The 26,645-nt window shown below is 43.5% G+C and overlaps 1 protein-coding gene across 1 annotated transcript in view; it reads left to right on the top strand.

The window, feature by feature from the left end:
• Positions 1 to 26,645, top strand: part of SYNPO2 (synaptopodin 2) — a 353,426-nt gene that overhangs the window by 237,300 nt on the left and 89,481 nt on the right. Inside the window, exon 2 of the mRNA XM_069743750.1 lies at positions 12,665 to 12,816. Within this exon, the coding sequence (XP_069599851.1) occupies positions 12,665 to 12,816 (152 nt within the window). The remainder of the gene's footprint in view (positions 1 to 12,664; positions 12,817 to 26,645) is intronic.

Genomic DNA, 26,645 nt, shown 5'->3' with positions numbered 1-26,645 from the left:
CTGTAGTTTCTGCAGTTGTAGTCTGCGAATCTTCTTTTTTTTGAGGATAAGTTGTACTTACTTTCTGCATCTGTGCACTTAACCTACAGTATGCATCAGGAATAAAGATGATTCAATGTTTTGCCAGGTTCATCTAATTTTTACCAAAAAGTAAATTTGCAGTGAAGCATTTCAGCACAAATCACAATACTGCAACTGTAAGGAGATGAACAAATGAGAAATAGAGTGTCGGCATGTAGGGACCGCCATCTGCTTGTCAAATTTTGTAGAACAAGAGAAAGTAGCAAGAGCTGCATCAGCAGGAACTGTAGGGTGAAGTACATGCTTCCTGAGGGGAATAGATTTGAGGAGACACTAGGTCAGGTGAGAGCTGTGGCTCAGTTATTAATTACAAGAGGCAAGGAGGCAGAGAAAGAGAGGAGTCGTCACCTGGATGAGTAGCAAGACAGACGTGCGGTGCAGCATAGTTGGCATGAGTTTCCAGACCCAAGTGAAGGGACTTAGAAGCCAGATCTAAGTGAGTAACTGAGTGAGGAACCGAGTAACCCAATCTGAGTGAAGAACTTAGTGACCAGAACCAAATAACCAGATCAAGTGAATAACCGAGTATACAGATGCGTGTGAGGAACCAAGTGACCAGAACCAAGTAACCAGACCCGAGCCGAGGGCGTAGAACTAGGGCAGAAAGACACAACTAGACCACAGGAGAGGTACTTTCATGTGAGATGTAACTTCAGGTGTAGACGTAAGGTGCAAAGCTGACTGGTGCTGTGCTTTAGGGAACTACGGCGGCCAGCGCAAAGAGTGTGCAAAGTGACTGATTGATAAGGGATTTGCATCTTAACAGCTAAGTATCGTAGACTCCCATTAAGACTTGCATGACCATTCATATTGCCTAGGAAAGAGAGAGTTATGATGGTGATGGTCCAATAGTACTGTGACACACTTCTTGTTGAGGTATTAGGTCCAAGACACCCCTGAAGATAACAGTTGTTCACTTGTAACAATAGAACAAAGTGCATGATTAGAATTGTGTTAATACTCAGTATAACCGAATTGCTGTATTTTCATTGTATAATAATTTACTGTATTTCCATTGTTGCCTTAGGCAAAGCATAGCTTGGTGTTAATCAAATAAATATCTCTTGGTCCGCGTACTCTGCACTATTGTATCCATGTGCCTGTTTACACAACGTCTCCAAGTGACCTGAAAACATGCATGTAACACTCTGAGGTCTCCTAGGACTGTTTCCAACCCCTTTCAAGCACTTTTATATGCACAGCCTTAGTAATGTCACAGCAACCTCACCATGTAAATGGATGGTAACCCAATAGTAACAAACTGTTCAATTAATATCACAGCACACTGACAGACGTCTTTCAATTTAAAAATGTAATTTGTGATTAGACAGACCATTCTTTGCAAAACACTAACTCTTACTGATGGTGTCACTTTCAGAGGTAACTTCATCTTGCTGTGATGTGCCATATATTCCATAACTTCCTCCATTTCCTCCCCACTAGTATGCTTGCCAAATGCAAATAGGGCCAATTGTGGCCTGCATTTGGAAGTATTACTGTTCAGATGGTTGATCCCACTGATGGTAGTGGTGCCTTTCCTGCTGAAAGTTGTTCCCACATTCTTAGCCATTGTACAGAGGTTTTTTACAGTACCTTGTCCATTGCCACTTTTTTTTTTAATCATACATTTTGTATAACACTATAATAACCTTTTGACAATTTTTGCAACCCGTTATTAATGGCTTGCCAAAAAGGACGAAACAAGAAATTCTATTTAGATAGGTACATATACAGAAAAAAAAGTGGTGGTAGGCTGCAGTATGGGTGTGATGTGTGTGGTTGTCAAATTGGACTAGAAGAACAGGTGTGCAAAAACTGACATGAACAGTTAAAGGGAAGGTGCCACAATTTTTGTTTTTGTTTTAATAATTAGTATAATCAAAGCAATAAATCTGCCTAGAAGGGAAAGACCCTGCAGATGATCCCACTAACAAGTATCATAGAAAAAGCAAAAAGTGGAAAAAATAAAACTTAACTTTTAATACACAAAAGTAGTAAAAAACAGGTCACCCAAGTAAACTCTAAATACGGGGTCAAGTCACCACCATATGAAACGGACACAGAAAGGTGACAAGCCCTAATGGGATTAAAAGATTCCAGTAATATATGCGGAATCAATCCGGGATGGGGTACAAAAAGAAGCTGTTCAAAACATATAATAAACAGCCACTGACCCCATATAACCAGACACATATATACAATAGACAGTAATAAGCATGTACTGTGAGAATATGCTTACTGTACTAATGAAAAAACAGGAACGGTCTCACCAATTCCATAAGGCAGGCAGTGGAGCACCGGATTTTCTTGAGTCAAACAAACATCCGGATAATAAAGAGATGACAATCCCTATGTCAATCCCTGCGGGGCTGCAATAAGCTATCCCCCAAGCTCCTGCCCTTACAAGGGCAGTCCACAACTACCCCTGTAAACATATGCCCTGCACTCTCCCTATGTTGTCCCGACGCGTTTCTTCCAAGCCTGAGTCATCAGGGGACTTGCTTGTATGAGGAGACTGAGTGCTAATAATAGAGGGACAAAAAGTCCTGCCCCAGGATAGCATAGAGTGGGGCAGGACTTTTTGTCCCTCTATTATTAGCACTCAGTCTCCTCATACAAGCAAGTCCCCTGATGACTCAGGCTTGGAAGAAACGCGTCGGGACAACATAGGGAGAGTGCAGGGCATATGTTTACAGGGGTAGTTGTGGACTGCCCTTGTAAGGGCAGGAGCTTGGGGGATAGCTTATTGCAGCCCCGCAGGGATTGACATAGGGATTGTCATCTCTTTATTATCCGGAGGTTTGTTTGACTCAAGAAAATCCGGTGCTCCACTGCCTGCCTTATGGAATTGGTGAGACCGTTCCTGTTTTTTCATTAGTACAGTAAGCATATTCTCACAGTACATGCTTATTACTGTCTATTGTATATATGTGTCTGGTTATATGGGGTCAGTGGCTGTTTGTTATATGTTTTGAACAGCTTCTTTTTGTACCCCATCCCGGATTGATTCCGCATATATTACTGGAATCTTTTAATCCCATTAGGGCTTGTCACCTTTCTGTGTCCGTTTCATTTGGTGGTGACTTGACCCCGTATTTAGAGTTTACTTGGGTGACCTGTTTTTTACTACTTTTGTGTATTAAAAGTTAAGTTTTATTTTTTCCACTTTTTGCTTTTTCTATGTTTTAATAATTATCATAATTATATATAAATATTAAATATAATAATACATTCACTGCTTTAAATGTTTTTAATTAATCAATTTATTCTTCAGCAACTGGAGACTGCCATTTGCTAGTGTGAAAGTGTCCGAGTACCTAAAAACTTCTAATACAGCAGCCCCTATGCATAGGAGACTGCGGTCATTCTACGACCTAATCTCCTACACTGAGGCTGCCTCCAGCTGTGACCTGTGATATATCAAGGTATCTAGAAAAATGTTTAATATTTAAATGATTATTATTTATTTTAGTACATTTCATGGAGAACCCCTTTAATGCCCCAAATATGTTAAAAGGTAAACAAAATAGTCCATTAGCCACTGGAAAAGAAGGGTCACAGTGATTAAGGGCGAGAGACTCGTCAGATATCCGTCGATTTTAAATCCCTTGTGTGTCATTTTAATGCAGGGATGGGGAACCTCAGGCCCTAGGGCCATTTACGGCCCTCGACGACGTCTTATCAGGCCCTCGGGCAGATTCTCAGGGCCCGCATTCTTGGGCAGGGAGCTGTATTTTGATTGCCACTAGCTCATTAATTTCTTCTTGCTCTGTTAGCACACACACTATATTTTTGTGCATCAGCTCTGTAGCTTATTAGGCTGCCCTATAAGGCTCCTTGATAGCTGCATTGCTGCTTGCATGCCACTGTGCAAACCAACTGCTTTTTTAAAAGCAAAAATCCTGTTGCTCCTTTCTGCACAGTTATCTTGTTTATTTGTCCACACTTTTGTGTGCAGCAGTCCATTTTATTGCTGCCATACTTTTCCTGAGATCATTGTAGGGAGATTGAAATTGTACTACAGTCCTTGTATTTTTTCATATATTTTCCAGTCACTTTCTGCCACTGCATTGATTCAAAGTGACAGGAGACAGCATTTGTCCGGTATGGTTACGAACTACTTTTCCTCCCTTATCGATGTTCTCCCTCACAGGTCATTCCCCTTTGATTAGTGGGCATCTATAATAGACACCTGACCTGAACTGGCAGAATATGCATTACAGGAGCTCGCTTGCCCAGCTGCTAGTGTGCTATCAGAAAGAGTCTTCAGTGCTGCTGGTTCAATACTGAACGAAAAAAGGACTCATCTGGCTACTCAGAATGTTGATGATCTAACCTTCATTAAAATGAACCAATCATGGATTTCAAATTATTTTGCCCCACCTTCTCCTGCTGACACGTAGCTTGCCTGAAAAATGTCTTGCTTTTGGCCTCCTCTTACTGACTTCTCCAATTCCGCCATTTGCAGCTGCTGAATGTCCATTATAGGCCATTTTTATACCTCCCTAAATGGGCTGACTCCCCCCACAGGGCCGTGGTCACCACCTGGCGCAAGCACCCGTGCGAGTGCCATTTGTCTGGACAGGTGGGTGCGCCAACTCTTGGGCGACGGCACTGGCACAGGGTCCCTCATAGTACGAGGTGTTTCTGACAGTGGTGGTGCACAACCAACGGCAAACACACCGTCGTAACATGAGGGGCCCTGTGCCAGTACCGCCGCCCACGAGAGAGTGTTCCCCCCCAGCTCGAACAGTGTTCTGCCACTTGCAATACTTACCTCTCCCTGCTCCACTACTGTTTAATCTGTGCTGTTAAATCCTTCAATGGCACTGCCAATACAAATTTGTTGAAATGATAGATGATAGTTAAAATATACAGGGGCCCTGGCCTCCATTTATACCAGTTAATACTTTGCGCCTACTACCACTGTCTGCTACTCAGCAGAGGAGCCCACCCCAGTACCTGGCTATGCCGCCTGTTTAGTCCTGTTACCAATTTTGAACTGCTTTTAGCCTACTTTTGTATTTGGGCCTACTAACCGTGTCTGCGCCACTCATTACAGTTGTCCTCCACTGAACAAAGCAATGCCACCTGTTTAGTCCTGTTACCAATTTTGAACTGCATTTAGCCTACTTTATTATTTGGGCCTATATCTGTGTTTCCTCCTCATCCTGCCCATTGCCCAGCCACTGTTAGATGAGTCTGCTGGTACATTGACCCAGACCACTACATTCCCCTTGCACTCTACACAGCCTGAATCTGACCCTGCTGAAAGTCAGGTTCCCCTTCCCGCATACTATACCACCTTACACGGGGACAAAGAGGAAGGTGCAGATGAAAGTGCAGGTTCCTTCATCAGTGCCAGTGCCAAGTGCCAACGAGTGGGCCCCCCTGCTTGCTCAGGATTACAGCACTTGCAAAGTTGAAATACTTACCTGTCCCTGCTCTACTGCCGTGACGTATTCCGCATTTCCTGGGCCCACGAAAATCTTGAGCCAGCCCTACCCCCCCACAACTTTAGCCAAATGACCCCCTGTTTTCAATGCCTAACTATTATTATAAAGTAAATTAAGATTGACAAGCTTAAGAAATAAGAATTAGATTAGGACCCGTAGAAGCGCCCGTGTGCGCAAAACGTCCGTCGTCCGTCATCCTCCACACCCCTACCTGATAATTTTGTCCATGTTGTGAATAAAGGATTAGAATCTACAGGCCGGTGAGTGTGTTCCATTTCTCTTCTTTTGTGGTTTTGGACATTACATGATTGAATTTCTGCTGGATACTCCACCCGACCTTTTGCTAGAAGGGTTCATCACAGCACTGCAGCATTGATCAGCAACTGGATATGCGGTTTTAAGATAACGCAGCTGTGTGGAAGTGCTGCTCTTACATGTATTGCACTAAGAAATAAGAATTGATGTTTTTGGCATTAAAATGGGCACTGTAGGTGTTTTCCTGTCCTCCACTCACTGCCGACTTTGATTCCCCATTGACTTGCATTGGGTTTCGTGTTTCGGTCGGCCCCCGACTTTTCGAAATAATGGGCTGATTTCACCCGAACCAACTTTTGACAAAGTCGGGTTTCGCGAAACCCGACTCAATCCTAAAAAAGTAAAAGTCGCTCAACTCTAGACACTACATTTAAATCTTTAACTCTTGTGTGGGAGTAGCAGAACTACTATCATAGAACCATAGAATCATAGAATGGTAGAGGTGGAAGGGACCTCCTGGGTCATCTGGTCCAGCCCCCTGCTCAAAGCAGGATTCGCTAAATCATCCCAGACACATGTCTGAACAGGCTCTGTTTGAAGACTTCCATGGAAGGAGAACTCACCGCTTCTTGTGGCAGCCTTTTCCACTCATTCATCACCCTCACTGTCAAAAAGTTTATTCTAATATCTAATCTGTTTCTCCTCCCATTCAGTTTCATCCCATTGCTTCTAGTCTTTCCTTGTGCAAATGAGAATAAAGAAGATCCTTCTACAATGTGCCACCCCATTGACTGAAACCGAATGCTGCCAGGGAGAATAAAGTTCAACCTCCCCTCCAGTGTTCGGCTACATGCAGGTGTAGGGCAGATTAAGAACATTATTAACCTCCAGATTAAGCCCATATCTGCAGGCTAATTGCATTTTTACTGATGACAGGTTCTCTTTAAAAAGCCTCTTTTGACCTGGTGACAGGTCATCTTCAATTGTGAAAAAGTATTGCTCTCTTGTCAGTGTGCAATCGACTTTGATGCTGCATCTAATTATACATCACTTCCTGACAATCAGTAATACTAATATTTATATTTCCTGGTCACAGAGCTGGAAACTTAGATCTTAATGGAAACATCTGGCTGTTGAAACATTTGTTTCAGTGGATTTTGCCTTACAGTCTCTTTCCTCATTGCTTTCAAAATTAGCGGGCTATTTACATTCTTACACTGGGGGAATAAACTAACAATACCATTCCTTATTTGAAAATGTTGGTATTATTCTGTTTGGCATCTTCTGCTTCCGTATAACATCAATATCATGTCATATCATGCTCCATATAATTACAAGAAAAAAGATGTTACTGACATTGTAGAATTCAGATTTCTTGTATTGCACGACTACAATGGAAAATTGGAGAGTTTTAATGTAACAGTGCGATAACTAAACTTACTAAGTTTAAAACATACCTCGTAAGAGTGTATGAAAAATATGGAAAAAGTCAGCTTACCAGCACAAGTGTGAGGTAGCCACAACAGAGAATCCAAAAGGAAAAGGAAATCCAGCAAAGGCCGAAGGTTGCTAAAAATTTAAAAATTTTATTCCAAGCATATAAAATCATTTATCTAACATATTCTCTCCAGCACTGTATTACACTTATGAAACAAGATCAACGCGTTTCGACTTGCATCTTATTCATGATCACTAAGATGGCTATGGCTATAGCGTTGGCAGTAATTAATGTAGAACAACATTTAGTAATGGTTTTGCCATGTTCAACCTTGCCGTGACTAATAGACTTTTCAACCTTTGCTGCCTGACCAAATTCTTCAGATTTTCAATGGATGTTTATCAAAATACATTTTTCCATGAAATCTTACTGTACCAACTTGAAGACACTGTATCCAATTAATCAAGACCAACATTGCCTACAACAATGTCGATGAGAGGGGAGTCAGAGATGCCAGATTCAGTTTGAGGCGCACACCTCTTAATAAATCAGCCATGTTTTAAGTGGCGTGAGTCATCGTACGCTGTGCCACAAATCTTACTCCCATCTGAGTGTGATTTCTGGCCACATCTACTTATAAATTACACAAGGCACGTCCCATCCTGCTCCCGTACAACTCCAGCTCTAATTATTTGGTAGAGCAAGCCAAAACTTGTTTGAAAATGCCAAAATCACAACATTTTTGCACAACCATGCATTTCACAACATTTATGAGATCTGGTGTAAACACTTTCATGAATTACTCTAAAGATCATGCATGAAAATCCTTATCTTGGGTTTAGGTAGTTCGCTCTTGCTCTTTTTGTGTTGTCCCACCAAGCTAAATATCTTCAGTAGGAGTGTGCAAAGATGGTGATGACATCAGATGTGTGACTGATGATCCGGACTATGTTCCAGAAAGAGAGGATGATGAAAAGATGATGAGATTGATGAAAATATTTGCAGGTCTTTCTGTGTGGTTTCTTTATTAAATTAAATCGATCCATGGTGAACACAAACTGAGCCAACGTTTCAGCCAAATAGGACCTTTATCAAGTTATATCTGTGAAAGAAGTAGTCAACTAGATCTGCATTGCTTGGAATCCTCCAACCACTTCCTGCACAGATATATCTTGATAAATGCCCTATGTGGCCTAAACATTGGCTCAGTCTGCGTTCACATGGGACATTAAACTTAACAAAGTTACTTTCTTCAATTGCAATCATCTAAGTGGCAACTTTTTTCCCATATATACTCATCATCTGGAGGCCAAACTCTCCTATCTTAACATGGCATGTGTTGTCAAGAAAAATGTTTGATGAATTAAAGTCCAAGAGAATTATTCCACTTAAATGAAGCAATTGAAGATTGCACGTAGTTTGGGTGGTAAAGAATGATTTGAGCTATGTAAAATGGCAGAGGTCTGTCTGAAGGGTTAAATAAGAGCAGCAGAAGAAGGGCCCGATATACCAAATAGACTTTGGGCCCTATACATCAAAGCTTTGAAAGTCGCATAATTTTTGCACAACTGGCATCCTCGCACCATTTTTGCCCAGCTCTAATAAAGTGGACGCACCTTAGGCTACGTTCACACTAGCGTTCGGCTAGTGTGCGTCGCTCTAGCGTCGGCGACGCAGCGGCGACGCACGCGTCATGCGCCCCTATGTTTAACATGGGGGACGCATGCGTTTTTGCTTGTTGCGTTTTCCGACACGTGCGTCTTTTTTGAGGCTAGCGTCGGACCAAGAAAACGCAACAAGTTGCATTTTTCTTGCGTCCAATTTTCGTCAAAAAACGACGCACGCGTCGCAAAACGCAGCGTTTTTGCGTGCGTCTGCACGCGTTTTTCGGTGCGTTGTGCGTCGCGTCGCCGACGCAGCGGCGCACAACGCTAGTGTGAACGTAGCCTTAGTTCAGCCCATCTCCTCATCAAGACCAGTGTGAACAACACTGGTTTTGGTGAATAGGGGCGTATGGTTTTTTTTTCAAATTTTCACAGTGTTTTTTTTTATATTTGGCAGGTACTTTAATGGCCTGTGGATCAGTTGGGGCTAGGGTGAAAAAAATTAATTGTGGCATCCCTACCAACAAGTTCTAAAGCTGAAATAAAATTAAGCTTCTTTGATCCTGAATGCCATGTAGGCAATGTCTGAACTTGTTTCTGTATCTACCCCCAACACGCTCTTGATTTCTTGAAATGTAATTAATCATCTCATCCATAAATCCTCTTGTAAATTCCTGAGGAGCCAGGTTTTTTTTTTGCAGGGATGTTGGGAAATGTTCCATTCTGCCTTTAGGAAGCACAGAAAAGTGAACTCACATGGCATAAAACTCTGCAAATACAATTCTGTGAAGCAGAAATATCTTGAAGTCTCAGAGAACTGGAGTACAGTGTCCACAGCTTTTTCAATGTGTCACATTCGAGAATAAGCATCCTAGCTTCACATCCAGCAGATATGATAGATAAGAATTCGGACACTGGATTGGAGACATAAAAACCATAGTTCAACCTGAAGGAATTAGAATGAAGAAGTGAATACTAATCACCTGAGCCCCCATAACTATCCTACACTGTGTGCCCCAAATAAAAACTACCCCCTAACTGTACACTTCTTGATTGTAACCTATCACTAACTTCTGGTACCTTCCCCTCTGCATTCAAACATGCTACAATCAAACCTATCCTCAAAAAGCCATCCCTTGACCCGAACGCTATGTCCAGCTATCGCCCCATATCTTTGCTCCCATTTGCTTTTAAACTCCTTGAGCAGCACGTCCACGCTCAACTTTCCTCTCACTTTGCATCTAACTCACTCTTTGACAACCTACAATCTGGCTTCCATCCCCACCATTCCGCTGAGACCGCCCTGACCAAACTTACTAATGACTTACTTACAGCCAAAGCTAACAGACAATTCTCTATTCTCCTCCTTCTAGACCTGTCCTCTGCCTTCGACACAGTTGACCACTGCCTCCTACTACAGATCCTCTCTTCCTTTGGTGTCAAAGACCTTGCCCTATCCTGGATCTCCTCATACCTTACATTTAGTGTTTCCTACTCCCATACTATCTCCTCATCTCGCCCTCTCTCTGTTGGTGTCCTTCAAGGCTCTGTCTTAGGACCCCATCTCTTCTTTATACCCTTGACCTGGGACAACTCATAAAGTCCTATGGCTTCCAGTACCATCTATATGCTAATGACATTCAGATCTACATCTCTGACCCACATGCCACCTCTCTGCTGTCCAGAATCCCAGCGTTTCTATCAGCCATATCCTCCTTCTTCTCCTCTTGCTTCTTCAAGGTCAATGTGGACAAATCTGAACTAATTATCTTTCCTCCATCTCGATTATCTTCCCTACCTGATCTATCTATCTATCACAGTAAATGAAATCACACTTTCCCATGTCCTGGAAATCCATTGCTTCGGAGTAACCCTTGACTCTGCCCTGTCCTTCAAACCGCACATCCAAGCTCTCGCCACCTCCTGTCGCCTCCAGCTGAAATATATTTCCAGAAATCATCCTATCCTCAACCCTCACTCTACCAAAATGCTTGTGCATGCCCAAATCATCTCCCGCCTCGACTACTGCAACATCCTCCTCTGTGGCCTACCTTCTAACACTCTTGCACCCCTCCAGTCCGTCCTTAATTCTGCTGCCCGACTAATTAATCTCTCCCATTACTACACTCCTGCTTCTCCTCTTTGCAAATCTCTTCACTGGCTCCCAATTTCCCAGAGTACCGAGTTTAACACTAGGACTACTGGTATAGTCATTTTTACTACTTTCTCTCAGTAGTTCTCGTCAGGGTTCACGAGTCCAGTAGTCCTAGTGTTAAACTACTAACACTGACCTACAAAGCCACCCATAACCTTTCTCCTCCATATATTTCCGAAATAATCTCCAAATATCTTCCCTCATGTAATCTCCGGTCCTCCTAAGACCTCCTTCTCTCCTCCACGCTTATTCGCTCCTCACCCAAATGCCTCCAAGATTTCTCCCAAATATCCCCCATCCTCTGGAATTCTGTGCCCCAATACATCTAGTTATCCACCATATTTGGATCCTTCAGACAGAACCTGAAAACCCATCTCTTCAAAAAAGCCTACAACCTGTAATGACCACGCGGCCACCCAAACACCATTGGAGCTACTGCAACCCCCGACCTGCTGTCTCCTTCCCCATAATCCTGTAGAATGTAAGCCTGCAATGGCAGGGTCCTCTCCCCTCTGTATCAGTCTGTTATTGTTAGTTTTGTTTACTGTAAGTGATGTTTGTATTTTGATGTAACTCCTTCTCATGAACAGCACCATGGAATTAATGATGCTATATAAATAAATAATAATAATAAATAATAATAATAATAATAACATGAAGCCACTGTGCCCCTGAATATGAAATTAATATACTGTGCTTCCTAAATATAATATTAATGTATTACGCATAATGAAAATAAAATGACTATACTGTGCCCCCTGGTTATAAAATGACTATACTGTGCTCCCTGATTATAAAATTACTATACTGTGCTCCCTTATTTTAAAATTACTAAACTATACATCCTGTCCCCTGCTTAATATAAATAATATAAATATTTTTGTTCCCTCCCCTTAATATATATTGTGCCCCTTGAATAATAAAACTACGGTATATATACATTATCCCCTGAATATTACCCTGAACATTAGAGAAAATGTTCCACATGGTTGTTAAAAAATATGCTGTCCCTTGTGTGGTATAAAATACATATTGTGCCCCCTGTTTTAAAAAAATGTGTACATTTATGGCATATAACATAAATTTGTGTATTATATTATGTAAATATACACATTTTCATATGACTTATAGGATAATTGCCAGGTTGATGTGGGGCTGACCCCCTGCTCCCCCATCAGTCAGCTGTGTGTGGCTCCCTATACAGCACGGCTCCATAGACTGCATAGTGGCCCTTCTCAGCTACCGTCTCCCTTTCACTTCAATAGGATCTGAGTTCTGGCCACTACACAATGTATCAAACCTTTATATATTGCTTCTGTCGTTCTGCACAATATAACAAGTCCTTATAACACGAGATTATTTTCAGACCCTTTTTATGGATATTTGTAAGTCAGAATGGGCACAAAGTGCTTCTGAAACAACGTATTACATCCTTATTTGGCAAAATATTGTGCCGAGGCTTAATACAAGCTGTCTGGTAACATCCATCAGACATTCAAACATGCCCTTGGAATGGATATGAGCTGACACTTAACTTTGATAATGTTTTAAAAGACGGTTCCAGGACTTTAATATTGGAGACCTATGCCTAGGTCATTTGCAGATCTAAGGATTGAAATTGCAATGCCACCGTCATAAAAGTCCTAAATCTTCACATGACTTCTTCTTGTTTCAGGTTCGCCGTAAGAGCAAGGCTTCTAATGCAGGATTATTCGTGGGAGATGAGGTGATCTCTATCAATGGGACAACCTGCACTGACATACCCTACTCAGAGGTTGTGGCTCTTATTGAAAAGTCAGCTGAGAGTCTCCAAATGCTGGTAAAAAGGTAAGAAACATGCAAAACTCTCCGAGAGATCTGATCATAGGGAATCATCTGCTACTCTGATTTGAGGGTTGTATGGCATTATCTTTTGAGGGCTTCATGGCATAGTTATTCCAGCAATGTCACTGTTATTGGAGGGCTTCATGGCATAGTTATTCCAGCAATGTCAATGTTATTGGAGGAACCTCGAGTATAACTAATCGACTTTGAAATACAAAATTAAATCACCCCGGTTCCATTTACATGGTTGATATTCTACTGGAACTTTTTAGGAATTCATCAAAGTCCTGATACATTGGTTTCGTGGCTCATCCTAGACGCCTGCAATTCTTATACTGTGATTCTCTGCCATTTTAGCATTTAGTAGATGCGTTGTAGGAAGTGACATTACTTGAAACTTTTTGGCTCCAATGCAAAATTTGTACAAGGGCCCCCACCCACCATCTGTGTTTTATAATACTGGTGCCTTCTTTAGGGAAAGAGGAGCCTTTGTGACCTGCTCCCTATGGTCCCCTTATAGTTCATTCTTTGGTGGAAGATTAACGCTGAATCCATTCAGCTGGTTATATACAATCAGCATGTACCAATTTAAAAAAAATTAAATTAATGAAAAATGGGGAGCTAGTCTTTGAAAAAGTAAGGTATTTCTTTTTATATGATTTTCCCTAGATTGATATATTAAGGGGATATTTACATTTGCATTTGGAGACTTTATTGGGGTTTCTATTGGCCTTTTTTCGATTTTTTTAATAGGAAAAATAGCCCAGTCTGTAGCATGTTCTTAATCAGTCTGCTGATCGGTGTCCAGACAATGTAGTTTGCCCATCCTAGAGTAGGCAACAGGTAGATAAATGTCAGGCCCACACAAGACAGGGTCAGAAGGTTGGGCCAGGCGTGGTACACAGTTAGCAAATTAGTTCAAAGTCTGGCAAGTGGTTCGCTTTTAAAGGTCTTGGAAGTCATACACCATGTGGGGTCTGAGGCTGAAGCTGATTGCAGACAGCACCGGATAGCAATGACAAGGCAACATCACATGACTATGATAACATTGCAGCAAATTATGCTAGCGTGCAGAACCCAACACTAAGTGCTGCCTACAAATGACCTGAACCCTGATGGAACCTTGAAAGACCTCATTAATTTCAGTGTGGAATTTCATTGTCCATTTGGTTTTGTTAGAAAAAATAATAATGCCTAAAATATAAGGCACAAAAATAGTGAGAAAAACAAAAACAGTGACAAATATCACACAGTAAACAAAGATGTGTAACTGCACATTGGCAAACATTTGGTAGAAGTCCTCGCCTCTTTTAAGGAAAGATGGGGATAATAATGCTCCAGTTGTAGCTATATTAAACTTATATGATAATATTAATTAGAGTCAGTCATTGAAGGTTGGAAGAGGTCCTCGGCTTTTAAATGGTGGAGGTTCTATGAAAATTGCTGTTTGGGAAAATAAAAATAGTAAGTTTAATTTACATATATTAAAAGCTTCATTTGCACAAAGTCCTGGATATAGAAAACCCATCCCACTCGAGTAATAACCATCCAATGAATGCATATTTTTTTTACAAGGTGTGACGAATGTCGGAAATACTTAATGCCAATTGTTTATATGCTATCTGGCATGGGATTATAAAAACCTCTTCAGTGTGCATCTAGCTCAGCAGGTGGGGTCAAGCCTCAAAGGTTATGAATGACAAATGTCACACCATTATGTCAGCTTAGAGCAGCATGAAAGGCTTTCTTGCCATGTGGAGCCTAACCATGTGGTCTAACTGCTTTGTTGAGTCAGCTATGATTTCATAAGTAGAATATGGATCTAGTGCATGTCCTGGCCACACACCGGTTATATTTCCGAGATCCCCAGAACATGGTGAACGCCTGGCTGGGTCTCAACCCGTTCTAGCACTCAGGTATGGAAATACATAGAACAACCAGTTGAAACCAGATAGCTGTGTTTGGTCTTTACGCGTAGCAGGGGCCTGACTGGTTTCCGATGGCACCAGAACCACAGCCCCAGGACCGTGCATAAAGGAGTTATGATCTTTTATTTGTTTTTAGAGTTTGCAGCTACGAAGGCAAGGGGAGGGGATTTAGGTTCTGCCCAGAGGGCAGGAAGGGAGGGACCCAGAGGGGATAAAGGCTAGTATGCGTCCATTTGGTCCTTCTCTTTGTGATCCATTTTGGCATTGAGGACTGCGTCGAGTAACGTGCAGAGAAGGTACCAAGGAGACAGCTGGAAGCTAATCCCCCCTGCGGTCCAGCGCACCCATGATCTAACATCACCCAGTAATTGACATATATTCTGCTTTTTTCTTTTGTTCTTCCACTATCTGTGTTTGCATATTTGACCATTGTATATGTGTAACCATCATGCATTCAGTGTATTGTCTGGTGTGCACTGAAGGTGATTAAATATATAATTTAATCTTGGACTACTCTTTTATCTTCTTCCTCGAATCTACATGCCTGTTTCTCAATTTAACTTCCCATGCTTCCAGGGCTAATTTCTGGCCCAATATAATCCCGTTAATGGACCGTTCTTTTATCTAACTATGAACTGGTGGCAGTCCTACCGGGTTGACAGTGCTCTGTTTCACTGGTGCTAGTGTAGGGCTGCGTGTCCACGTTCAGGATGGCCGGCGGTATCGTTGGAGCGGCAAACCCGCTCTGCGGTAAGCCCCGCCCCCTTTCTGGGACACGATGATGCCGGATGTGTTCACTGCACACATCCGGGATCATCGCTCCCCACCATAGGGCCCTGTGCTATATCTTGCGGCGACGCAGCGTCGCCGCAAGATATACGGACATGCTGCGATCTGAAAATACGCGCAGCATGTCCGGAGTCGCAGGGCCGCCGCGTGCGTGTTACCACGCATAGTGGAGACGGGATTTCATGAAATCCCCTCCACTATGCTGTAACATCTGGACGCTGCGTGTCTGACGCTGCGGTTCTATGCAGCGTCAAACAAGCAGCGTTTACTGCACGTGGACACATACCCTAAGGGGCCTCTCAGCCTGTCAGGGTTGTGAGCGAGTGTGGTTCCACGTCAGTGGCTGCGTGGGCCACATCCTCTCACTCTCCGTGCCTCCCTGGAGCTGTGTGGATAGGGGGTGCGTGTGACACTGCGCCAAGCTGACCTTGCGTGTTCCCAGGGGGTGTGAAATATCATGTTGGTGCAAGTGAGGAGACCAGACCCCGTGATCTCACTGATGTAATAGTGTCGAGGTGCAGGTTTGTCACCTGTGGATGTGGTGGCAGTGGAGAGACTCTGCGTGATCTCTCTAGTGTCATCTTTCACAAGTGGTACCAGTGGAGAGACTCTGCGTGATCTCTCTAGTGTCATATTTCACAAGTGGTACCAGTGGTGGGACTCTGCGTGATCTCTCTAGTGTCATCTTTCACAAGTGGTACCAGTGGAGAGACTCTGCGTGATCTCTCTAGTGTCATCTTTCACAAGTGGTACCAGTGGAGAGACTCTGCGTGATCTCTCTAGTGTCATCTTTCACAAGTGGTACCAGTGGTGGGATTCTGCGTGATCTCCCTGGTATCATGCTTCACAAAAGGGATAAGCCATTTCCACCTCTAAATTCATATTGGATACTAGCTAAGATTTTGAATATTCGAGCAGTACGAAAAGGTTAAATCTTTTGATGGGACTTACTTTCCAATTAGGATCTAGTGAATTTCTATCATGTATTGTAAAGGTTATGAATATGTCTGCACTCCTTATTGCTGTGTCTTTTATTTGCTTGACACAAGCGGTAATCAGTAGTGTCCTGTTGTCTGCCAACTCTAAATTGAGTTTATACAGTGAAGGTTCCCTGAGAAATGAGACTTGGCTGGCGGCAACGGTTATTGTCAGCACAGAATGCATCCTCAAATGTTCACAGCCTTTTAAGGATGCAACACGGGCAGAACACTGCTTGTTTTCTATCCGGACAAGTTTACAACGTTGAAATTATTTGATGAAGGTCCAAAGTTCACTCTTTTGTGTATTAAGTAAGATATTGCCATTTTATGCATATCACAGATAGATGGTTACAATGGAATTATTTATTATGCTTTGCTTATATAGCGCTATCATATTCCACAGCGCTTTACAGACATCATCACTGTCCCCAATGGGGCTCGCAATCTAAATTTCCTATTAGTATGTATTTGTAGTGTGGGTGGAAACTGGATAACCCGGAGGAAACCCATGCAAAACATGGGGAGAACATACAAACTTATTGCAGATGTTGTCCATGGTGGGATTTGAACCCAGGACCCCAATGCCACAGGCTGCAGTGCTAACCACTGAGTCATCATATTGCCCTTAATAGCAATAAAGGGGATCTATCAGCAGGTGTTAGCTTTGTAGTCTTAGATCAGCATTAGGTCCGAAAAGAGACCCTGATTCCTGTGATGTGTCACTTACTGGGCTGCCTGCTACAGTTTTCATTAAAATGAGTTTTTTGTCAGCAGACTACATTCTCCTGCTGACAAACGGCATGAGACCGCTGACTATATGGCCTGAGAAAACTAGTCCTTTAGTGATAATTCTCACTAGAAGTTTAGTTATATATACAAATAGTCCTCCTGCTCTGTGCAACCCTCTCTCAAAACTGATGAGTTCCTTTCTGCCTATGCACAGTATTTACAGAAAGCTGCCTATCAGTGATGTGAGTGAAGTTATACAGAGTTCTGTATTCAGAAAAATGCTTCACCTGTAGCAGAGAAAACAGGTATTTTATCAAAATGACAGTATACAGACTAGTAAGTAACACATCACTGGAATCAGCGTCTCTGCCCCTACATCATATTACTATCAGACAGGGTTGCAAACACCTGGTTCCCTTTGAAAAAAAAAACAGCAAAAAAAAAAAAATGATTGCAGATAAGTTGTTCATAACCAAAGTCCCTTTCTAGTTGTATGACGTAAAGAGAAAACATAATATAGTACAGAGTTGGTATTGATAGTCTTGGTGTTACAAGACTCACATATAATCCAACAGCGCCGCTTTTCAGGGAGTGTCGTGCCAATCTTTTTGCAAAATGTTTGGGACTAATAATTTTGAAAACAGAATTTTTTTTTTCTTCGGGGAAGGTAGTTCGCTTGGTGGAGAGTAAAATAAAAAATAAAAAATGTTGCATTTGTCCCCATTTTATGAGACCTGTAACGTTTTCAGTTTTTGGGATCTGGGGCTGTTGGAGGACCCTGAGCTGACATTTTAAATTGTACCATTTTGGGTTAGATATGATGTTTTGATCACCTCTTTTTTCATTTTATTGCAATGTTGTGGTGACCAAAAAAACGTAATTCTGGCATTTTGATTTTTTGCTTGTTATGCTGTTTACCAATCAGAATCATTTATTTTATATTCCCCCCCACCTCCAAAAAAAAATTTTCAGCAGGGTCACAAAAGAACATATCTCATAAATTTGCAGCCCTTACAAAGTAATTTTCATCCTATTGAACCCCCCAGTTCCCCATAAAGTACTCCATATACAGTGGAAGAAATAAGTATCTGATCCCTTGCTGATTTTGTAAGTTTGCCCACTGAGAAAGACATGAACAGTCTATAATTATAAGGGTAGGTAAATTTTAACATTGAGAGATAGAATATCAAAATAAAATCCAGAAAATCACATTGTATAAATTATATAAATTTATTTGCATTTTGCAGTGAGAAATAAGTATTTGATTCCCTACCAACCATTAAGAATTCTGGCTCCCACAGATCAGTTGGACGTTCCTAATCAACTCGTTACCTGCATTACAGACAGCTGTCTTACATAGTCACCTTTATAAAATACTCCTCTCCATAGGCTCAATTAATCAGTCAGACTCTAACCTCTTCAACATGGGCAAGGCCAAAGAGCTTTATAAGGATGTCAGGGACAAGATCATGGATCTGCACAAAGCTGGAATTGGCTACAAAACCACAAGTAAAACAACTGTTGGTGCAATAGTAAGAAAATGGAAGAAATACAAAATGACTGTCAATCGACATCGATAAGGGACAACATGCAAAATCTCACCTTGTAGGGTATCCTTGATCATGAGGAAGGTTAGAGATCAGTCTAAAACTACACGGGGGGAACTTGTTAATGATCTCAAGGCAGCTGGAACCACAGTCACCAAGAAAACCATTGCTAATAAATTACACTGTAAAGGTTTAAAATCCTGCAGTGCCGCAAGGTCACCCTGATCAAGAAGGCACATGTGCAGGCCCATCTGAAGTTTGCCAATGAACAACTGGATGATTCTATGAGTGATTGGGAGATGGTGCTGTGGTCAGATGAGACACAAATTGAGATCTTTGGCATTAACTCACCTCGCCGTGTTTGGAGGAAGAGAAATGCTGCCTGTGACCCAAAGAACACCGCCCCCACTGTCAAGCATGGAAGTGGAAACATTATGTTTTGGGGGTGTTTCTCTGTCAGGAGGTGAAGCACAAGAATTGTCCAGGGGCAGTTACCTTCTCAGCTCCATGCCTGGAACCATTGAGCTGTGCTACAGGTTCCCCAGGGGGCAGACTTAGAGACTGGGACAGGAAGGAAGCAGGGCATAGAGCGGTTAAGGCGCGCGCGCAAGGGTCAGAGCAGCGTGAGCAGTGGTCAGAGCAGGGTGCAGCTGCGCTCCGGGAGAGAGAGAGCTCCCGGTCAGAGGACAAATACAGGGAGATTACCCAGAAAGACTGCATCTTGTAAGTACATGAAAGCGGACTCCACTGTGACTGGAGAGGCGTGCTTTGAGACCCGTGCAGAGACATTGGCCTGTGCAGAGACTGTGACCCCCTGGTACCCATGGTATCAGTGCAGAGACTGTGACCCCTGGTACCCACGGTATCAGTGCAGAGCCCTTGATTCCTGGTGAGACACGTAATAATAGACTGACCATCATTTTCCCGGGATAGGCTGTGCTGTAAAAGCTAAAGACTCAGAGCCTGTGCATACCACATTAACTCCCGAAACCCCAGGCAGCGGAATCCTAAAGACTACTCAGCCCACAGACAACAGAGGGACGACAAGTGCCAAACAGTATAATGGCCCCATATAGTGCTTCTGCAGTCTTGTATTCTATTACTGCAGGGTGTGATCACCTCTCCCTGCTGCTGTTACTCGCCTCATCCACGATCACCATTCCCTGCATTTGCTGTCATTACTTTTTGCCTGGCAGCTCCTGTCACTGCTCGACTCGCAATGAGCAGTGACAGGAGGAAAGTGTAGCCTGCAGCATATCCTGTGGTCTTCACAAAAATAGCGACAATCTCCTCCCACAGCTGTGACCTGGACAGCCCAGGGGGCACATTCAGGTCACAGCAGGAGGAAGCTACAATGCAGGAGGTGTGGTCAGACAGCGACTGCAGACTCCTGTGTACAGGAGCAGCCATTATTGAGGTGTGTAAGTGTCGTTACACACCAGCAAATGCAAATGGCTGCCCCAATGGTTGAATAAAAAAAACAAAAAAAAAACAGTTAAAATAGTGAATTTAATTTTGTGTTAAAAATAAGTCATTAATAAAATATACCGTATATACTCGGGTATAAGCCGACCCGAGTATAAGCCGACCCCCCTAATTTTGCCACAAAAAACTGGGAAAACTTAATGACTCGAGTATAAGCCTAGGGTGGAAAATGCAGCAGCTACAGGTAAATGTCAAAAGTAAAAATAGATACCAATAAAAGTAAAATTAATTGAGACATCAGTAAGTTAAGTGTTTTTGAAGATCCATATTGAATCAGGAGCCCCATATAATGCTCCATAAAGTTTGATGGGCCCCATTAAATGCTCCATATTAAAATATGCCCCATATAATCCTGCATAATGGGTAATAAGGGCCCCATAAGATGCTCCTTAGACACATTTGCCCAATATAATGCTGCACAAACGTTATGGCCCCATAAGATGCTCCATACAGACACTTGCCCTTTAGGCTGGAGTCACACTCAGCGTAAGACAATACGGTCCGTATATTACGGCCGTAATACGCTGAAAAGTCCCCAAAATAGTGGTCCGTAGCTCCTCCGTAGGCAGGGTGTTTCAGCGTTTTTTGCGTGGTATTTAACTGATTAACAGCAGAGCTCTGTTCGTTGAAGCACTTGACAGCTGATTAAATCAGTCATCAAGTGTGAGGAAAGTTACTGGCTCAGCTTGTGAGGCAGGGACGCAATTTTTAACGTACAAGTATATCAACAGTGATAAAAGGGTTAATGACTATTTTCCAACCTCTTGTTAGGAAAATGCATACACTTCTTGCCTCCATTTCATGGTCTTACTGTTCAGAACAACTAGTAAATGTTACAAACTTTCATAACCAGCTAATTGGGTTTTGCCTGTCTAACATTTAAAGGGGTTGTCCAGGCTTGGGAGGAAAGTCTGCAGTCACTCTATGTATCTCTCTTTCAAGATACTCCAGTGTTTTTCAGCAAGACCGGGTGGTCTTGTGACTGCAAGTATGAGAAATGCATACTTCTGGAAAGATTTAGACTAGACATGCGTGGCCTCACTCAATTCACCTGAATGGTATGAGGCAGAGAGTGTGCATATTGCATACTTGCGAACACATGACCACCTTCACGGTGCCGACACCGGAGAATCCTGACAGCAAGCACTGTACTGGTGAAAAGGGAATTGCAGATGTGAAGATTTTCAGTTTTACTCCATTTATCACACAAATATTTTCAGATTTTTAATATTTAATGTAATATTAGACATGGTAAATCAAGGTGTAGCACAATAATTATACACATATGGCAACATTTACTTTCATGCAGATAACACAGGACTTTGATATCATGGCGCACAAAAAAGTGTCATTTAACATCTAACTTCACACTGATCAATGACATGTGCCATGGTAAGGCCTCATTCAGATGTCAGTGATTTTTCTCCTATGATAAAACCAGTCCAATTTTCATCAGTGTTTTGGATCAGAGGTTCATCAGTGTTTGCTCACTTTGCCACTTTTTACCATCGGTGTTTTATCAGTGACTTTCTCATGTGAAACAAAAATAAGTTTGCCATGTCTTTCCTACCCACTGCAATGTTACAATTGAACAGGTTGCACACAGATAGTGTGCGCTATACTGTACATCATTTTCAAGGACCCATAGACTCATTTGGGTGCTTATGATCCACTAGATGATGGCCCGATTCTAACGCATCAGGTATTCTAGAAAATGTATGTACCGTATATACTCGAGTATAAGCCGAGATTTTCAGCCCAAATTTTTGGGCTGAAAGTGCCCCTCTCGGCTTATACTCGAGTCACGGTAGCGGTGGGGTCGGCGGGTGAGGTGGTGAGGGCGCTGAGGCATACTTACCTGCTTCCAGCGATCCTGGCGCTCCCCGTGCCGTCCCACGGTCTTCGGTGCTGCAGTTCTTCCTCTATCAGCGGTCACGTGGGACCGCTCATTAGAGAAATGAATAAGCGGCTCCACCTCCCATAGGGGTGGAGCCGCCTATTCATTTCTCTAATCAGCGGTAACATTGACCGCTGAAAGAGGAAGAAGCTGCGGCACCGAAGACCAGCTGTCCGGGAGAAGGAGCTGGACGCCAGGACCAGGTAAGTATGTAATATTCACCTGTCCGCGTTCCAGCCGCCGGGCGCCGCTCCATCTTCCCGGCGTCGCTCCATCTTCCCGGCGTCTCTGCGCTCTGACTGTTCAGGTCAGAGGGCGCGATGACGCATATAGTGTGCGCGGCACCCTCTGCCTGATCAGTCAGAGCAGAGAGACGCCGGGACCGGACGCCGGAACGAGACGCCGGGAGCTGCAAGCAAGAGAGGTGAGTATGTGTTTTTTTTTTTCTTTACTGCAGCAGCAGCAGCGACAATGGCAGAGCTTTCTATGGGGCAATATGAACGGTGCAGAGCACTATATGGGGCACAGCTATAGGGAAATATGAACGTTGCAGAGCACTATATGGGGCACAGCTATAGGGAAATATGAACGGTGCAGAGCACTATATGGGGCACAGCTATAGGGAAATATGAACGGTGCAGAGCACTATATGGGGCACAGCTATAGGGAAATATGAATGGTGCAGAGCACTATATGGGGCAGAGCTTTCTATGGGGCAATATGAATGGTGCAGAGCACTATATGGGGCACAGCTGTAGGGAAATATGAACGGTGCAAGAGCACTATATGGGGCAGAGCTTTCTATGGGGCAATATGAACGGTGCAAGATCACTATATGGGGCAGAGCTATAGGGCAATAATGAACGGTGCAGAGCACTATATGGGGCAGAGCTATAGGGCAATAATGAACGGTGCAAGAGCACTATATGGGGCACAGCTATAGGGCAATAATGAACGGTGCAGAGCACTATATGGGGCACAGCTATAGGGCAATAATGAACGGTGCAGAGCAGTATATGGGGCACAGCTATAGGGCAATAATGAACGGCGCAGAGCACTATATGGGGCAGAGCTATAGGGCAATAATGAACGGCGCAGAGCACTATATGGCACAGCTATGGGGAAATAATGATCTATTTTTATTATTGAAATTCACCGGTAGCTGCTGCATTTCCACCCTAGGCTTATACTCGAGTCAATAAGTTTTCCCAGTTTTTTGTGGCAAAATTAGGGGGGTCGGCTTATACTCGGGTCGGCTTATACTCGAGTATATACGGTAGTTTATTTATGAAGATTTCAGAATAATGCAATGAATACACAGGATTCGGTCAACCAATTAGCGAAGCGTGGTTCAATGTTATGACCTGGTGGTCAGGACAATAATGGACCTGGTGGTTAAGAGCACACGGAATGACCTGATAGTTACTGATAATAAGGACAAGCTCTGGGACGTGGGAACTCTGCTGACCGCAATCCCTAAACCTATCAAACACACTAGAAATAGCCGTGGATTGCGCATAACGCTCCCTATGCAACTCAGCACAGCCTAAGAAACTAGCTAGCCCTGAAGATAGAAAAATAAAGCCTACCTTGCCTCAGAGAAATTCCCCAAAGGAAAAGGCAGCCCCCCACATATAATGACTGTGAGTAAAGATGAAAATACAAACACAGAGATGAAATAGATTTAGTAAAGTGAGGCCAGACTTACTGAACAGACCGAGGATAGGAAAGGTTACTTTGCGGTCAGCACAAAAACCTACAAAAAGACAACGCAGAGGGCGCAAAAAGACCCTCCGCACCGACTCACGGTGCGGAGGCGCTCCCTCTGCGTCCCAGATCTTCCAGCAAGCAAGGCAACAAATTAAATAGCAAGCTGAACAGAAAAATAGCAAACCAAAGAAATACAAGCTGGAACTTAGCTTCTGATGGGAAGACAGGTCACAAGAACGATCCAGGAGTGAACAGACCAATACTGGAACATTGACAGGTGGCATGGAGCAAAGATCTAAGTGGAGTTAAAAAGAGCAGCAGCTAACAAATTAACCTCGTCACCTGTGAAACTCAGAAACACCCACCAGAGGAAGTCCATGGACAGAACCAGCCGAAGTACCATTCATGACCACAGGAGGGAGCCCGACAACAGAATTCACAACAGTACCCCCCCCTGAGGAGGGGTCACCGAACCCTCACCAGAGCCCCCAGGCCGACCAGGATGAGCCAAATGAAAGGCACGAACCAGATCGGCAGCATGAACATCAGAGGCAAAAACCCAGGAATTATCTTCCTGACCATAACCCTTCCACTTGACCAGGTACTGGAGTTTCCGTCTCGAAACACGAGAATCCAAAATCTTCTCCACCACATACTCCAACTCCCCCTCAACTAACACCGGGGCAGGAGGATCAACAGATGGAACCACAGGCGCCACGTATCTCCACAATAACGACCTATGGAACACATTATGGATGGCAAAAGAAGCAGGAAGGGCCAAACGAAATGGCACAGGATTGATAACCTCAGAAATCTTATACGGACCAATGAAACGAGGCTTAAACTTAGGAGAGGAAACCTTCATAGGTACATAACGAGACGACAACCAAACCAAATCCCCAACACGAAGTCGGGGACCCACACAGCGCCGGCGGTTAGCAAAACGTTGAGCCTTCTCCTGGGACAATGTCAAATTGTCCACCACATGAGTCCAAATCTGCTGCAACCTATCCACCACAGTATCTACACCAGGACAGTCTGAAGACTCAACCTGCCCTGAAGAGAAACGAGGATGGAAACCAGAATTGCAGAAAAACGGTGAAACCAAAGTAGCCGAGCTGGCCCGATTATTAAGGGCGAACTCAGCCAACGGCAAAAAGGACACCCAATCATCCTGATCAGCAGAAACAAAGCATCTCAGATATGTTTCCAAAGTTTGATTAGTTCGTTCGGTTTGGCCATTTGTCTGAGGATGGAAAGCCGAGGAAAAAGACAAATCAATGCCCATCCTAGCACAAAAGGATCGCCAAAACCTTGAAACAAACTGGGAACCTCTGTCAGAAACGATGTTCTCCGGGATACCATGTAAACGAACCACATGCTGGAAAAATAATGGCACCAAATCAGAGGAGGAAGGCAATTCAGACAAAGGTACCAAATGGACCATCTTAGAAAAGCGATCACAAACCACCCAAATGACCGACATCTTTTGAGAGACGGGGAGATCCGAAATAAAATCCATAGAAATATGCGTCCAGGGCCTCTACGGGACCGGCAAGGGCAAAAGCAACCCACTGGCACGAGAACAGCAGGGCTTAGCCCGAGCACAAGTCCCACAGGACTGCACAAAAGAACGCACATCCCGCGACAAAGACGGCCACCAGAAGGATCTAGCCACCAAATCTCTGGTACCAAAGATTCCAGGATGCCCAGCCAACACTGAACAATGAATCTCAGAGATAACTCTACTAGTCCATCTATCAGGGACAAACAGTTTCTCCGCTGGGCAACGGTCAGGTCTATCAGCCTGAAATTTTTGCAGCACCCGCCGCAAATCAGGGAAGATGGCAGACAAAATTACCCCCTCTTTGAGAATACCCGCCGGCTCAGGAACACCTGGAGAGTGAGGCACAAAACTCCTTGACAGGGCATCAGCCTTCACATTCTTAGAGCCCGGAAGGTACGAAACCACAAAATCAAAACTGGAGAAAAATAATGAACATCGAGCCTGTCTCGGATTCAACCGTTTGGCAGACTCAAGATAAGTCAAATTCTTGTGATCTGTCAAGACCACCACGCGATGCTTGGCTCCTTCCAGCCAGTGACGCCACTCCTCGAATGCCCACTTCATGGCCAACAATTCACGATTACCAACATCATAGTTACGCTCAGCAGGCAAAAACTTTCTAGAAAAGAAAGCACATGGCTTCATCACCGAGCCCTCAGAACTTCTTTGCGCAAAACAGCCCCTGCTCCAATCTCAGAAGCATCAACCTCAACCTGAAACGGAAGCGAAACATCTGGCTGGCACAACACAGGGGCAGAAGAAAAACAACGCTTCAACTCCTGAAAAGCCTCTACAGCCGCAGAAGACCAATTGACCACATCAGCACCCTTCTTGGTCAAATCAGTCAACGGTTTAGCAACAGTAGAAAAATTAGCGATGAAGCGCCAATAAAAATTAGCAAAGCCCATTCCGACGTCTGTGTTCTTGCCGTTCAGCTCTGGTCAAAGTCCTATCACATTGCATAGTCTCAGGCCCATGCTCAGATAGTACCGCCAAATGGTGCACAGCTTTACGCTCACGCAAGCGTCGATCGATCTGAATGGCCAAGGACATAGACTCATTCAGACCAGCAGGCATGGGAAACCCCACCATGACATCCTTAAGGGCTTCAGAGAGACCCTTTCTGAAGATTGCTGCCAGGGCACATTCATTCCATTCATTTCATTCATGAGCACAGACCACTTTCTAAACTTCTGACAA

Source organism: Ranitomeya imitator, chromosome 1, assembly GCF_032444005.1.
Source record: "Ranitomeya imitator isolate aRanImi1 chromosome 1, aRanImi1.pri, whole genome shotgun sequence".
NCBI lineage: Eukaryota > Metazoa > Chordata > Amphibia > Anura > Dendrobatidae > Ranitomeya > Ranitomeya imitator.
The sequence above is the reverse complement of the archived record's forward strand: the minus strand, read 5'-3'. Positions and strand labels throughout refer to the sequence as shown.